This window comes from Arachis ipaensis, chromosome B1, assembly GCF_059453495.1.
Source record: "Arachis ipaensis isolate K30076 ecotype BB chromosome B1, ASM5945349v1, whole genome shotgun sequence".
NCBI classification, from domain to species: domain Eukaryota; kingdom Viridiplantae; phylum Streptophyta; class Magnoliopsida; order Fabales; family Fabaceae; genus Arachis; species Arachis ipaensis.
The window spans coordinates 132,502,913-132,520,059 of record NC_142436.1 but is presented as its reverse complement, the minus strand read 5'-3'; the positions used below and the strand labels follow the sequence as shown (position 1 = coordinate 132,520,059).

At 36.7% G+C, this 17,147-nt stretch overlaps 1 protein-coding gene and 1 long non-coding RNA gene across 3 annotated transcripts; one reads left to right on the top strand and one right to left on the bottom strand.

Moving 5' to 3' along the window:
- Nucleotides 1-133: 133 nt before the first annotated feature.
- Nucleotides 134-4,419, bottom strand: LOC107634640 (furry). 2 transcript variants are annotated; one of them, XM_016338064.3, is made up of 2 exons: nt 3,817-4,419; nt 134-403 (listed from the first exon to the last, which is right to left on the bottom strand). In XM_016338064.3, the coding sequence occupies exon 1, from the start codon at nt 4,233-4,235 to the stop codon at nt 3,849-3,851; it is 387 nt and encodes a 128-aa protein (XP_016193550.1). In that variant the 5' UTR covers nt 4,236-4,419; the 3' UTR covers nt 134-403; nt 3,817-3,848. The 2 variants fall into 2 exon arrangements, with proteins under 2 accessions (XP_016193550.1, XP_016193560.1); XM_016338074.3 differs by having other exon boundaries at nt 3,849-4,413.
- A 6,498-nt stretch (nt 4,420-10,917) lies between these two features.
- LOC107619338 (uncharacterized) lies at nt 10,918-16,055 on the top strand. The gene is made up of 3 exons (XR_001615620.3): nt 10,918-11,249; nt 11,322-11,478; nt 15,803-16,055. It is a non-coding gene; the product is annotated as an uncharacterized LOC107619338 (long non-coding RNA).
- The last annotated feature ends 1,092 nt before the right edge of the window (nt 16,056-17,147 follow it).

Below are 17,147 nucleotides of genomic sequence, written 5' to 3'. Positions count from 1 at the left end.
GCAATTAAACTCTAAATGTGTGTGTGCTTACGGCATGGATAGATTGTAGAATATGAAGCCAAAAAATAATGGACTCCAATTGCAAGATGTGAGTGCTGCATGCTCATCTAATTGCTTTGAAGACACTTCAAAATCAGAACAAAAAGCTTTTCATTAAAAGGTAAAATCAGGAGAGAATTACAAGGCATCATCAAGTCACAGATGTAATTTACGTTTTGATTCAAGGTTCAGAAATAAGTAAACAAATGTTCAAAGTTAACTGCAGCCAGCTACCCTTTATTGATATGAAAAGCTTACACGCTCTTTAATGGTTGAACATTATGCAAAGACTATTCTGATAATTTCCATTGACAGAAACAGAAAAGTTGACCGGATAATAATGTCATCTCATGGTAGCACCAACCTGGTCACATGCAAAGAAAAGTAATCAATGATAGTAACTTGAACCCAAACAAATGCATAAAATGTTGTACTAAACAATCCTGTGCACACTAAAAAGGGTAAAAACGGACATTATTGAGCATCTTCAAACAGTTAGAGTGAATGCAGAACGTTCAATATAAACACCAGAGCTATACAAGAAAAAGGAAATATATATTCCTAACAATAAAGAAATAAAAAATGTGGAACCCAGCATGAATTAATGATTATAATGCAGTGTGAATGAAGAGTATTTTTCCTCGTCTTCAAGGGAGAATTCATCAAGGCTGTGTTTGGTAACTAAAATATGACACAAATATAAAGATTGAGAGATAGAAAAAATGTCTTCCCTTCGTACTCAGGTTTTAGAACAGAAAATAAAGGAAGTTTGTGCACTACAGAATACTATTTTGTACATGTCTCTAGCATCAAACACATTTTTGTTTCTCTCTCCTGCTCTGTCTCAATACCAAACTCAGCCCAAGTGTGCAAGTTGGTTGCATATATTGAAATTATGTCCAAATCAAGACATAAAAACTGCTGAAGAGTCAAGCCAAACACAACCTATATAAAACTTACTTCTAACACAGGTGGGACAATAGGTGTATCTTTAAAAAGTTATAACGATATGGAATATATTATGAGATTTAAAATCTCAATTTTCTCCAGACAGTGTTTATTCTTTTGAACAGTTAATCCCGTGACAAAATCGGCCCCATAAACTGAAACTGTTCCAGCAAATGAACATACATGTGATGCTGGGCCTGAATAGAAACATAGTTACATAACCTCACTAAGATATGACAATATTAATGCACTCAAGCTTTAAGATATGGCAGCAGAATTCAATTACTGCTGTAGTGTTTTTCTTGTTTTGGTCATTCTAAAAGAATATCATGCCATGACCCATGAGAATGATGTTACCCCCCTTACCCTACATCAGAAAGGCAACTGATACCCACTGCTTTTGTCTTCCATTGGAGTATAACTCCTTGTAGTCACAGACTTCCTCAGGTCTCTTCCAACATGGCCAGTCATATTTAACACCTAAAAATATTATTTTCTGATAGAATGTTGAAAGGAGTTTCTGAAATTACCCTTAGAAAACCTAAAGGTATCAATACTCTTTACTTATTTGTAGTTAAGAATTTTGTCACATGTCCCATGATCTTGGAGTTATATTTTATTATTTACTTTTAGACCTATTAAACTTGTTACGAAATCACAACCATTAAATACAAATGGGATACAGTACCTTTACGAAGACATGGGTATCGAATAAAATATTTTCTCAAAAAAACTCGTCCAAATCTTCCCAAAATTGCAGTTTTGTTATTTCCCTGTTATAGTAACCTGGAATGCTTTCTCTAATTTCTCACTCCATCTTTACCATTCTTCCCAGGTTACAGATTCTGAAGTGTCTAAATTACATTCTCAACAACACACTTCCATTTGATTTCTTGAAGGCACATAGATCATTCATTTATTCATGGTGTCAAATGCAATATTTCAAATGCACAAAAAAAAAAAAAATTGAATCCAATTCTTGCAGGTTGTAGCCCACCTTGTTTACCCACATTTGTCCAAGGAATGAGAATTCTTAATTATTTCTGTGCACAAAATTGGTTGCCTAACTTTGGTAGACCTCTAAGTAAACATGCCAAAATCCCAAGTCTATCACCCCAATGCCAGGTCACATAATGATACTCTTGAGATCTTGCAGACCATAGCTCTTTGGTTTGATTACTAAGTAATGCAGCTATCCATGAAAGGGCACACCTACCATTATTCAAAATTCCCAAAGAAAGATACACATAAGGCACTAGCAGCACTCTAGAGCAATTTAAGAATAGACAAGGAATAGATTTGGAACTTTTGGATATTATTCATTAACAGCTTCCAAGTCGATTTTCGACATACTAATCTTCAATCCATAGTTAAAAACCTACGGAAGAGTGGAAGATTTGAAAAATGGTCCTTGTTCTTTCCTAAAAATTAGTGTCATCAGCAGATAACAAATGAGAGCCTACAATCCATTCTAAGCCCAAGTTTACACCTTCGATAGTCTTATTCGCAACTGCTCTACAAAGTAAGTAACTAAGCCCAAAGAAGAGAATAAAAATGAGGACAAAGGATCTCCTTTGCCTAGCCCTCACACCCTTGACCACGAAACCAACATTTTACTCAACATAATAATGAAAAAGTCCTGGCTGAGAGAGGGTCTACAATCCAACTTCTCCTCCAAGAATCAACCACCTTTTTCATGTAAAACCTTGTTCAAGAAACCCCCAAGTAATCTGATCATAAGTTTTATCAAAGTCCAATTTACATAATAGACTTTGTCTTTTCCTTTGCTTTAAGTCATGCACCTCCTTATTTGCTACTGAAATAGCATCCAGAATTTGTCTACCAAAGGCATTCTGATTTTGAGAAATAGTATCTCAGGACAACCCAATCAAACAGATAAATAAATATTTGCAACAATTTGATATACGAATCAGTGGCACAACAGATGGGCTTACAATCTATAATGCTAACAGATCAATCTTTGTAAGTCCTAGTAAACAATCAGATAAAAGTAGAGCTAAACATTAACCACAATTTCCACAATTAAGGAATTCTGCGAACACCTTCAAAGGGTATATTGTTTTCCTCTTCTTGAAAAGTGTCTCTCTCTGAAAGAGAAACCTTCTCCTAAGTGGTTGCACACCTTAACTAATACAGTTTAAAGTTTAAACTACTCACCATTTGCAGAACAACTAATACAGTATTGTGCTATAATAAAGTCATAAAGATATCACTAAATAATGAGCTCTCTTCCTAATATACACCACCTATCATATGAAACAGTCTTCATATATAACACCCAATGAACACTAAGATTCAAAATCAAGGTAAATAAGCCATTTAAGAATATGATAAAAAAGGGACTACAACTTGCTTCCACAGAAGCATGACGGACTCAAAAGTTAAAAACTCCTACTGGAAGGAAGGTCCAAAGATGCATAATTTCATCCCCATCCTACCACAGAAAGCTACAATATAATCAATCTCGTCTTGAAAAATGTAATTTCAACTAAAAACCTACACAAGCAACCATCCAAGCACTACAAAAAAGTAAACCTTCAAGTCTGCTCATTAGCTCACGTGAGTTCACGCGAGATCAAACGCATTTATGCTACTCTTTCAATTCATTCAAGCTAAGCATGCCCGGAAGCAATGAACAATGAAAAATGAACAACCAATTAATCATCATAAACACAAAATCAAGGTGTTTTTAAATCCCCAATCCCCTAAGTTCCGGCGATCAGAGCAAGTAACAACAATCGAGAGATGCCAAAACACAATCGAGAAATTCCATCTTCCCATTATTCAAATCACACAGACTCCACATACCCAAATAAGAAAGGGGGCAACGGTAAGAACACCTATTTCTGATATCCACCGCCGATGGCATCCATGTCCTCCTCGATCGTGGTGTTGAGGTAAACCGGAGGGAAGTCAGACGGCGAGAAAATCTTCTCTTTCTTCATCTTCTCGAGTTCTGGCTTGCGGAGGACGGTGCGGCGGATAGGGGGGCGGTTGCGGCGCTGGTCGCGGCTGTAGTACTTGATGTCGTACACTGTCTCCGGCAAGGAGGTTGGGACACAGGCCTTCTCCCTTGCGGTGGCGGGACAGAAGACACGGTACTCGAGGGCGCCGGGGAGCGCCGACTTGTACTCCGGGTCGGCGCAGGGACCCGTGATCTCCCATGGCTTCTTGATGTAGCGCTTTAGGGTTTGGAAGAGGGAGCTTGAGGATGCGGGTTTCGCCATTGGTTCTGCTGAAAAATGATCGATCGGAGTGGGTGGGGGTGGTGGTGGTGGCGATGCCGAATTTTATGTTGTTCTGATTTGGATACTGCGATTGGGGTTTTTTTCGATTTGGTACCGAGTCCGAAATTGACCCGAACTGGTTTACGCTATCCGAAATATAGAACAAAGGGCCTTCTATTCATGCACGTTTTTTTTTTTGGTGACTTCTATTCATGCACGTTTAGAAACAAATAGTAGCTTACTAGTTTGTTTAAATATATGTTAGAGATTCAAATTTTGTCTTGTATATGTAATAATTTATTGACCAATAATAAATTCTTAAATAGAGCTCAATACTGCAATAAATTAATTCTTGACCTATCGAGTTGATAGATACTATGAAAAAAAAAAAGAAACAAATAGTTAGAATTTTTTTACCGTATAAAAGAATAGCGTTCATTTATGAATATGACTCGAAACATCCAAAATAACGAAATTACAAATATGTTTTGGAGTATCTTCTATTCACATTGAGTTTGAATTGGTAAGTGTCATCCTAACCAATTCATGAACTATTTTATTATCACTCTTTTTCACGTGAGAAAAAACTATTGATCTAAGTTTTTTTAGCTACATGTAAACAATCCTTTATATAGGATTCAAAATATTTTTCTGGCTACTAGTTTTCTTGAGAGACTAAATTACTTCAATGTTATTGCCTTTAATAATTATATAATAAAAAATAACATTCTTGGGTTTTTTCTAACCTGATTAGGCAAGCAAAAATCTCGACTTCATGAGCCTGAATAGTCACACTCTCTTTCCTTGTAGCTGCCATAAGAATTTTTCCCTTATAATCTCTAGCCACTATGCCAATACCCACCTTTTTCTTTTTTTTTCAAAGATAGTAGGTTATATTTCATTAATTATTGAAAAATAAAATATAAAGATGTCCAAAAGCAAGACAGCATAATGAAAGGTGAAAATTTCCCAAAAACACTACATTGAAGGTATTCATCCAACGGTGTATGGTCGAAAAATGAAGAAAAATCTTAAAGAAGAAAGAATGATAAATTAAATTGAATGCAACTAAGAGCTTGCCTCATGGAGATGACGACCTAAACTGTGAGTTCTTTGGATTTCACGGAGCAACTTGACAGATCTTGCTAGAATGACAGACGACATTGAAGTAGAACATTCAAAAATCAACTGGTTGCGAGCTTTCCAGAAGTTCCAGCAAATGATGGCAAGCAATTGAGGATTACGGTCAGCATTCTTCAATGGGTTAAGCATCTCTGTTGATGCAGTCCACCATGTCCAAAAGTTGTTAGGACTCTGAGGGGGAAGACAGTCACGAAGATAACTCTGAGACCATACATCTTTAATTCTAAAGCAATCGATCAAACAATGAGTGACTATTTCGGTTGCTTCATGACAGCAGGGGTATATTGGTGATATAGATGGGATGCGGTGATGAATCTGAGCAAGCACCGGAAGCCGGCCATGGAGAGCTTTCCAAATAAATAGCTTAATTTTGTGAGGCAAGTTCAACTTCCATAGATCAATCCACAGCTTTTTCTGCTGCATATAATTAGGACAAAGCTCCAGAGGCAGATGGTAAAATAAATAGCCAATTCTGTAACCTGAAGCTGTATCATATTGCTTGGATTTGTTCAAATTCTATTGCGATTTGTCCCTACTCTGCTGAATTTTAACTGACAAAATCCTGTTTGTAACGTCTTGGAAAAATAATTCTTGAATGAGATTCTGATTCCAATTCCTATCTTCAGTAATTAGATCTTTAACTCTTGGAACCAACTCAGAAATAGCCTATCTATTTGGCATGTCAGAAATCATTAAAAGATACGGAGGAGGCAGCCAAGGATCCTCAAAGGTTCGGATATTCTCTCCAGTACCCACAGCCCAATTAAGACCTTTTTCAACAATCTTTCGGCCTTCCAATATGCTCCTCCATCCCCAAGAAGGTAAGACTCCAATTTTCTGCCGTTATAGCATTACCATTGCTAAATTATTTACCTCTTAGGATTTTGGATAATAAGGAAGTAGGCTGTGTTATGAGTCGCCAAAACTGTTTGCCTAAAAGCGCCAGATTTTGGATTCTGAGATCTTTAAATCCAAGGCCTCCTTCTTTTCGTGGGCGAGTCATAGTGTCCCAGCTAATCCAAGCCATCCGCCTTTTAGAATCTTTTTGTCCCCACCAGAACTGAGAAAGTAGAAAGTGAATTTCCGAAATTAAACCATCAGGCAACTTGAAGCAAGACAATGTATAAATAGGAATAGCTTTTCCCACTGCTTTAAGCAATACGTGTCTACCACCTGACGATAGAAGATTGCGCTTCCACCCTTGGATTCTTTTCCGAACCTTTTCTTTGATCATACTAAAAGAAGCTTTTTTCGATTTAGAGACTGTAGAAGGCAAACCAAGGTATTTATCCTGAGCCCCAATATGATTAATATTCATAGAGTTAGTCAGTAGTGTACGAGTAGTGGAGGAAGTGTTGTGGCTAAAGAATACAGCAAATTTATTAAGATATACCCTCTGGCCACTGATGCTTTCATAAGAATTCAATAAATGCAAGATATTTAACATGCTTCAGGATTAGCCTTACAGAATAAGATGGAGTCATCAGCAAAAAGGAGGTGGTTGACCTTCGGACATCGCCTATGTATCTGAAGACCCTGAATTAGTCTGTTTTGTTCTGCCTTGTGTAGCAAGAAGGAGAGACCTTCTGCATAGAAAAGAAAAGATAGGGAGATAGAGGATCTCCTTGTCGAATAACTCTATTTGGTTTGAAGAAACCATAAGGTTGTCCTTCCACAATAACAGAATAAGAAACAGTTATCACTAATTCTCGAATCCACATGATCCACCGGGAGTCAAAACTAAACTTCTCCAATATAAACCAAAGAAAGTGCCATTCCACCCTATCATATGCCTTACTCATATCTAATTTTAGCGCTATTTCATTTTCGAGTCCCCCTTTTTTTGTTCTTCAAGTAATGCATACACTCGTGAGTAATTAGGATATTATCAGAGATTAATCTGCCTTTAATAAAAGCACTCTGCGTAGGGCTAATTAGTCTATTCATCATACCCTGAAGTCTATGTACAAATACTTTGGAGATAATCTTATAAAAGACTGAAGATAAGCTTATTGGTCTTACCTGAGTCATATCTTTAGCATCAGAAATCTTGGGAATAAGACAGATTTGAGTGTGGTTAAAATCCTTTAAAATTCTGCCCCCTGAAAAGAAGCTCGTAATTGCTCGAAACACATCACCACTAAGTATGTTCCAGAAGCTTTGAAAAAATTTTGCTGTCATACCATCGTCTCCTGGAGCACTTTGAGGATGAATGCTAAATGTTGCACGTTTCACTTCCTCCATAGTCACTGGTCTTTGAAGCCTACGATTCATGTGAGCTGTAACCTTAGGTTCAAAATCAGTAAACAGAGGTTCAGGATTCTCATGACAAGTGGAGGAAAAGATGTTCTTGAAATAAGATTCAGCCACAGAAGCAATACCAGCATTTGAAGTAGCCACTTCACCATCACTGCCAGTTAGTAGCCAAATTCTATTCCTTTGGATTCGATTTCTAAATTTCTGATGGAAGAAAGCTGTATTCTGATCACCGGATTTGAGCTATTTGACTCTAAACTTATCTTTCCAATAAGATTCCTCATTTTGCAATGCTTTTTCAAGTTTGTCCTCTATTTCTGAAATGATGTCACCTCCATGAATTCCTGCTAAACGAAGTTCCTCTAATTCATACTGTAGTAAATCAATCTCCACCTTCGAATTAGATCTGTGTTCTTGCTGCCATCTGACAATCTTATGCCGACAACGCTTTATTTTTTGAGCTAGGATATACATGGCTGAACCATCAATCTGTTCGTGCCAAACTTCTCTAACAATCTGCCTTATTTCATCATTGGAATACCATCTTTCTTGGACTTTGAATCGGCGTTTAGATCTCTCAGTTCTTGGATTAGAGTCTAAGAGAAGAGGGGAGTGATCCGAGCCTGATTCTGACAGTCTAAGAACCGTTGCATTGGGATAGAGTTGCTGCCAATCAACTCCTACCAGGAATCGGTCCAGTCTTTCCTGTATCAACTCATCACCCCTCCGTCTATTCGACCAAGTGAATGGTCTTCCGACCATATCAATATTAATCAGAGAATTATCATCAATAAAACTGTTAAAGATTTCAATAGAAGAAGGAGATTTAGCACCCCCACATGCTTTCTCCAATTGATTAGAAATGGCATTAAAATCACCCATTAACACAACCTTACCATCAAACTGTTGGGTGACTAAAGTTAATTCAGCAAACTGAGCCATTCTATGTTGATCATTTGAACTAAGATAAACACCTAGAACACCATAGGGATCATTAGAACCAGCTGTCAGAACTGATGCCGCAATGAAGAATCTACCATGCTGTAAAATCTGAACAGTGCAACCATCCCTCCATGCCATTGCCAAACCCCCTGATAATCCATCCGGATCCACAATAAACCATTCCTTGAAACCACAAGATCTTAGTTTTCCTTCAACTTGTCGAGATTGCTTTTTCGTTTCACAGATAAAACCAATCTCGGGGGAGTAAGATTTACAAATCCCTTTAAGATTGTGGATTATCAGGGGTCTCCCCAAACTCCGACAATTCCACGAGAGCAGTTTCATATTTCTTTGGGTGCCACTTGAAGGCTGGCACCCTCCACCGTCATAGCATCAGAGACAATATCATTGAGACAAATTTTCTTTAAAACATCTTTAGTACCATTACCTCCACTCCTCCATTTGAAACCTATGACAGACTTTCTGGCAAGTTGTTTCAGGTTTGGCTTTTTGTTCTCTTTTTTAAACTTGGATATGACGTTATTATTGTGTTGGACATTATTCATGGGATAGGATATCTCCAATAAAGCATTAGAAGAAGAATTAGTATTAGTAGCCGTACCAGTATTTTCTGATTCACCCTCATTTTCTGCTCTAGAATCCGAATTGACAGCAATTTTTTCATTATTCTGTTTTTTCTGATCATCTTGCACACTCATTTTTGAAAAACTATCAAAAAGCCAAGCAGGTGGAGATTTTTTCTTCTGTTGAGCTGGAATAGAACCATCTCGAGGTTGGTTAGGATTAAAGGAAGCTCTCTTTTCAGTTAAACGCCTACCGACTTGATCTGCCTTAAGCCATTCACCAACTCTATCTTCCTTGATATTATTTTGGGCATAATCATCAATAAACATTGGCAGTTCTTAGATTCATGCCCCAATTTTGCTCAATAAGTACAGAACACACCTATACGTTCATAGCGTACTCCAATTTCCAGCATTTTCTGATTAGGATCAAGCAATTTCAGTGTATCCCTCACTCTTTTATCACCGTTCAGTTCCACTTTAGCCTTCACTATGCGTGTATCTTTGCCTCTAACTTCAAATAGAGCAACATCTTCAATTTGACCAAGTCTCCCACCCAATTTTCGGCCAACCTCAAGTATTTTGTATTGTTCAGGCAATCCCAAAATTGTGCCCATACAGGAAAAGAAGAGATGTGATTATCCTCTATGTTTATTGACTGCTTCCATCTGCGAACATGAATAACAAAACTCTTGAATAACCAGGGTGAACCCCTCTCAAATTCGATTCACATCAGAGTCATTCTCAAAGAAAAATTGAAACTGGTTCCTGGATTTTTTGACTACTCTGAATCCTTCTGGTTTATTCCATATTGCATAGAGAGCTCCTTCCATGGTACCTACGGAAAAGATCCGATCTGAGAAAATTCTTCCGGACAGGCTCCGTGTATAGGCTTGAATTCCTTCAGAAACATCTTCATAAGCTAAAACGATGAAGTCATCCTCCTTATCACTATCAATTATATGAGGATTCTGAGTCTCTGATTTGTTACTCATGGTGTAGAGAAAAATAGAATTAGTATTTAATGATTTCAGAGAGAAATAAGATATATGGAATGAGTGAATTAGAAAACGGAATGAGTGAATTAGAAAACGGAATGAATTAAGAGAGGAATGAATTGGGAGAGAAAACGGAAATTAGGGAACTAAGTGTAAAAGAAATTAAGAGAAGAAAGTAGAAGAAGATGGAAAAGACTTTGACGAAGAAAAGACAAAAAAAGGTGTAACCATGGAGGTGGCGCAATGAAACCCTAGCAGAGCGTGAACGAACTCATGGGGCGTTAGATGAGGAGTACGTACTCCCGCTAATTTGATTCTACTATTATTTAAAATTGCCAATACCCATCTTTCGCTAATTAAAACAGATGCATCAACATTTATTTTAAGGAAAAGTATATGGAACTAAGAGGTTACTAACAAAAAACTAAACAAAACCATATTAATTTATATTTATTCTTAATTAATTTAATTTTTTTTAATTTATAATATTTGTTATTAATTGGTGTTTAATTAAAATCAACTTTTGAGTAATATCTTTCCAAAACTGCTCCTAGGATCACCACGCAAAATCAAACCTGTTTTTTCACACCTCACACTCGAAGCCAATACAAAAAAAATTCGGAAAATATATAAAAGAACGTCCATTTAGTATGAAAAAGAAACATTCAGATACTTAGCAGAAGAAACATCCATATATATTAACTCGTACCATTTTGATTCCGTACCATTGTTGTTATTTTAATTATGTGAGTTGGTAGTTTCACCCACTGATTTGAAATCATCGAGCCTTGGGCAGCCTCATGCATTTCGGAAGCACCAATATGCAGCGCCCTGAGGAACTCATCATGACTCTTCTTTGCTGATTCTGCCACATCTCTTGGGTTCGAGTCCTTCCCTTCGAAGAGGAGCAAGTTGCGCACTGTCTAGAGCTCAATGAGACAATAATAGAAAAGGCCTTGTGATTCGGGCTCCAGAGCTTTATGCAAACTTTCAATCCATTCGAGGGCCTCCATTCCTTGGTTCTCCGACGATCTAATCGCAAGGGAGCAGTTAAACCAGAAGCTCCGAGCGAATTCGCAGTTCTTGATCAGGTGAGTTTCTGATTCCTCCTTCTTCCAACATCTGGGACAAAGGGCTGTGCAATTGACATACCTACATTGCAGGTTTAGTCTTGTTGGCAGTGACTTGTTGAGGATCCTCCAAGTATAATTGATGGCTCTTGGGTGAGCCGAAGCCTTCCAGAGACTTTTCCAGCGGGGTGTTTCCTGGCTAGAGGGATATGCTACTATGTTGGGACCTGTTGTACTTCATGATTCTGTTGTATGTTGTTCTAACTCTGTATTCTCCATTTTACACGAATTTCTAATAGAATTGGTCATGCTGTATTGTAATTGGTAGATGAATTTCTAGTATTTGTTGAGCTTCAAAGTCTAGAAACATATTTCTAATCTTGTCAGCGTCCCATCTCTTACCCTCTTCATCCATTAGCTCCTCTAACCAAAGCATTGTCTTCCAAAATGTTGACCGGACTCCATAACTTGTGTTCGTTCTGGTTGGGTATCCAGGGTGACCCCCAAATCTTTACTGACCTTCCATCACCAATCTTCACGGTCCTCCTAATTACAAGATCTCCTTTGCCTTCCAGATGCTTCACCACGTGTAGCTCAGATTAAAGCCCATAGATGCTTTTAAGAAATTAGTCCTAGAAAAATACCTAGCATTGAGGACCCTCGCAGTTAGAGATTGGGGTTTTGTCATCAGCTTCCAACCCTGTTTTGCTAGCAGAGCAGAGTTGAAAACTTCAAAATTCCTAAAACACACCCCATCTAATTTGCTTGAGCAAAGCTTGTCCCATCTGATCCAGTGAATTTTTCTTTTTCCATTTTTACTTCTCTAATAGAATTTTCTGGTCATAGCATCCAAGTGTTGGCATAAACCTTTAGGGATTTGAAAGCATCCCATGATGTATGTGGGTATAGCTTGAACAACTACGTTTATCAGCGTTTCCTTTCTCACTCTGGATAGATATCTCTCCTTCCAACCTTTTAACTTCTTCCAAATTCTCTCTTGGATAAAATCAAAGACTTCCTTCTTGGATTTCCCTATGAAAGTGGAGAGTCACAAGTACTTGGTGTGTTGTTCCACTGCCTTTATCCTAAGCCATTCCTGGATCAGAATTTGTCTGGTATTTGGTACGTTTCAGCTGAAGGAAATCTCAGACATGTCCAGGTTGATTCTTTGGCCCGAAGCTGTCTGGTATTGGATGAGCACCTCTTTAATTCCCATAATATCTTGGTCTGATGCTCTAGCAAACAGAATACTGTCATTTGCAAAAAACGCAGTTAACTTGTGGAGCATGTCTCGTCACTCTATTTCCCCTGATGACTTGATTCTCTTGCGCCCTTATGAGAAGACCCAAAAGTACCTAGGCGCATAGCACAAAAAGGTAAGGAAAAAAGGGGTCCCCCTATCTTAAACCTCTGGTTGGGGTAATCGGTCTGCTGGGAATGCCATTAATGAGGACCAAGAAAGATACAGTAGACACACATCTCATTATCACATGCACCCACTTTGTTGGAAAGTCCATCGATGTCATGACCTCTTGTAGGAATCTTCATTCTATACAATCATATGCTTTGGCCATATCACGCTTTACTCCAACGTAACCCTTCTATCCTGTGGTATTTTTTTCATGTAGTGGAATATCTTAAAGGCCACTAAACCATTGTCTGTAATAAGCCTATCTTGCATGAAAGCACTTTAGAACTCTCCAACAATATACGGAAGGATTTGTTTAAGTATGTTTGCAATAGTTTTAGTGACAAGTTTGAATATAACATTACATAAAGAAATTAGCCTAAAATCTTTGGTGTGACTAGGGTTCTTAATCTTTGGAATCAAACAAATACGGGTGACATTAAAATGGGAGGGATCAACATCATTATTTAGGATATTTAGAACAGAATTGATTACATCCTTATCCACTATTTTTCACATTTTTTGGTAAAAAAGTACTGGCACTCCATTTAGGCCTAGAGCATTGGTTGGGTGCATTTGTTTGAGGGCTTGAATGACCTCTTCGGCTGTAAAAACCTGATTCAACACCTCTCTTTTTTCATCATTAATTCTTGTCAAAATATCTCAACATAATGTCTTCAATATTCTCCTCATCTTCATGTATGACTCCGTTATCATCCCGAATACACTTCACCTAATTTCCACTCTTCCTTTTGTGACACTTTTTAGTGAAAGAATTTGGAATTTCTGTCTCCATGCTTGAGCCAGTTCGTTCTTGATCTTTGGGCCCATCAGATTTCTTCCTCCTTAAGTGCTTCATCCAAATCCGCTTCCACTTCTTTGATATGAAAAATAACCCCCTCTTCCTGTTTTATGGAGTTGAGGTGTTGGAGCTTGTTTTGCATTTGTCTAATTTTTTTGGGATGTCACCAAAATTCCTTTTTCCCCACCTGTCAAGCTTTCTACCACATTGCCTTATCTTCAGGTGGAAATGCTCTTCCTTGCTTCTCCAAGTCTCCTTTACAGTTTCTTCACACTCTTCATTGCCAATCTAGCACTCTTCAAATCTGAAGCGATGTATCTGCTTCATCTTACTCTTATTCTCACCCACCAAATCCACTAATATTAGATTATAGTCTGATTTGAATCTATTTAGGTGTTAGACAATGGTCTTGTAGAAGGTTTCTCTCCACTCCATGGTTACCAAAGTTCTGTCCAACTTCTCTTGGATGTTTGCATCCTCTACTTGTCCATTAGTCAATGTGAAAGAGTGTCTCAAAAAGTCTAAGTCGAGTAGTTCATTTATTTTAAACACTTCTCTAAAATTCTGGACTTGTGATAACAATACCAGATTACCTCTTTGCTTCTCTTCTTGACCCATGATTTGATTAAAGTCTCCAAAAACTATCCATGCCAGCTGCGAGTTTCTCCCTAGAGTGCTTAGGAGATCAAGGCTGAATTGTTTATTTTCGCTCTTTGGGCAGCCATAAAAACTGGTTGCTCTCCACCTCTGGTCTGGTTCTGTCATTCCCACTTCCAAATCAATGTAGTTTATAGATAATGACTTGATTTCTACATTGATCATGATGTCCCACATTACCGCTAAACCACCATCTCTTTGTCTCCTATCTCCTCACAATCTACCGCTACAATAGTCACCATCCCACCTTTGTATCTCAGTCTCATCATCTCTATCTCCTTTCTCCTTGTCTCCATAAAAAAAACAAGGTTGGGTCCTTGTTTTTTAACGAGTTTTGTTAGAGCTCAAACTGCCCATGGGTTCCCAAGTCCGCAACAGTTCCAGCTTATAATTTTTATGGTTCTCGGCAGGGCTGCCTTGCAGCTTCTGTCATTGTAGTTGCTGTTTTGATTGTGCTTTTCTTTGCTTTCGAATCTGGTACCTCAATCTCCATGTCTATGATCTCCAGTGCTTTCTTTTTTTCTCCTCCTGGCTCTGCATTCTCCTTCTCCATTTTAATTGTTGCTGCTAGTTGTCTTACTTGTCTCTTCCATGTCTTCCCTCCCATATTATCCATATCTGTCTTTATATTTGTTGCATCTGTGAGTAATTCTATTCTGAGCTCTTCTTTTCCTTGTTCTGGTTTCTTATTTCTATCCTCCCCTCTTTCTTGATTGTTCTAGATGGACAGCAGGTAATTTCCTGAAAGTTCTTTTCTCATCTCCCTTCTTTGACCCTTCATCCCCTCCCCTTATCTCGTCGTTCTTCCTTTCCTTATTTTCCATAGTTAGTCTCTCCAGTTTCTCCATCAATTTCTCTATCAGTTTCTTCTGATTCATCTTTCTTTTGACTTGGGGCTCCGCCTTCTCCCTTGCTTGATGCCTATTCTCACCTGTCATTATCGTCCCCACAATGTTCACTTTCAGCCATGAGCCTAAGTCTTTGAATTGCTTGCATCCCTTCTCTTCGTCTTCTGTAGCCCTCTCACAATAGTAGCATAGGGGAGTTTTTCATACCTGAAATTCACCCAAACCAATCCATCTTGCTTGCTTTATATTCACTCCCTTCATGACGGATTTGTTGATGTTTAAGGGTTATAATGGCCTTTAGAAATCGTGCTTGGTCTCTAGTATTTACAAAAAGCTCGCACTCTTTTACCTCTCCCAACATTAAAGCTATTTTTCTCCCCAGTTTGGTGGCTTTGTAGTGCTCGAATAGGTGCCAGAGTTGTACCTTGATGTCTGCCTTGTTTAAACTCTCCTCTGTTAAGTCTTCACTTTGCTCCCATTTCTTCAGTAATAGCCAAGAGTTTCTGAATGTCCAGGGGCTATTTTTGAAGGATCTTTCCTAGTCTATTTTTTGTTGAAAGAATATTTGGTAGATATTGGGTTTTAGTTCCACTATTCTCAGACCTTGTGAGATCCTTCAAATGTTTTGCATTGTAGATTGAATCCAGGCACTATTAATATTTTTGTCTGTCAGCAGCTTCCCCACGAGACTGGTAGCACACCCTTCCAATCCTTCCTTTACATCTTCATTGTTATATATGATCAGGGGTTCATATTCTTATTGGTTTTTATCTCCGTGGTCTTTTGTTGTGCCTTTTTATGCTTTTGACATATTCGGTTGTGTGTAAAACTGAAACATGTTTTTGTGCCTCTTTTGTAGTGGTACGAGGTTTGTGGTTGAAAGATTAATGAAACAGGATCAAATTGAGAAAAGCAGTACAATGGCGGGATTTTCACAATGGACGGATGAGGCACTACACTCCTTATTATCCTAGGAGGGAATTGGCTTTAGAGGAGAAAAGAGTTTTTAAAAATTTAGAGAACTTTGATTTCTAAGTGTGTTAGTTAGAGTTCTTGAACTATCTACTATTATTAAAATCTATAAATGATTTTACGAAATTTCTAATCTCTAAGTCTAAACATAGTAATTCCATAGCCTTATTTTGTAACAAGTTTTTTTCTACAATATCCTTCTGTCTCAAATACCAAAAACTACAAGGTATATTGGTTTGTGAAAATATTTTTTATTTTTATTTTAAAAAAAAATATTTTTAATTTTTCACATCTCATCAAGAAATACGGTTGATTTGTAAAATGATGATTCATTTCTAAACGTTAAAAATAATAAAAGTATGTTTATTAATCTATTTTTAAAATATAGAATTATTTTTTTTATTAAATATATAATTTTAGTTATTTAATTTTTTTATTAAGTTAGTAATTTATTTTTATCCAATATCAAATATGAAATAAATTATTATTTTAAAATAATTAATTACATTCATATGGACCTACCATTAAGAGATAAGACTAATAATTAATCTATTATTCATTATAATTTTTATAATTTAATGTATCTACTGTTTAACAAATACACTTGTTCAATCTTAAATCTACTTAATATACTAAAATTGGGTTTTTTCCTTAAAATTGGGTTTTTTTTCCTAACTAATGAAAGTGAGGTGTCGATTTCTCATGAATCCATTTTTCTGCCAAAATGGATGTACTATTTTCTCTTCTAAATTTATTTTATGAAAATATCTTTATTATAATTATACTATAATTAGCATTTAAGTAATAATGCATAATTATACTAATATAGAAAAATATTTTTATTATAGTTATATAAAATTAATTTTTAATGTATTATTAAACTACTTATAAATTGAAAATCTTTTTAATTATTTTAATAATAATAATAATATGATAATTATATAATAATGGCACTGGTTATTAATAACTAATTTATTTTAGAAAAATATCTTTATTATAATTATATTACAATATTACAATTAATATTTAATGAATAATGCATAATTATACTAATTTAAGAAAATATCTTTATTATCTAACTATTCTATCTATTTTATTATATAAAAATAAGATTTTTACACTTAATGATGGAACTGATGTGGCATGCTCTCGAGGTGTTTTCTTATTTATTTCATTTAATTTGTTAAAGTAAATCAATTATAATTAATTAATTATATCAATTAATTAATTTG

What these genes read in the sequence shown, in the direction of transcription:
- LOC107634640 (XM_016338064.3), bottom strand. Translation starts at nt 4,235, where the DNA reads ATGGCGAAACCCGCATCCTCAAGCTCCCTCTTCCAAACCCTAAAGCGC.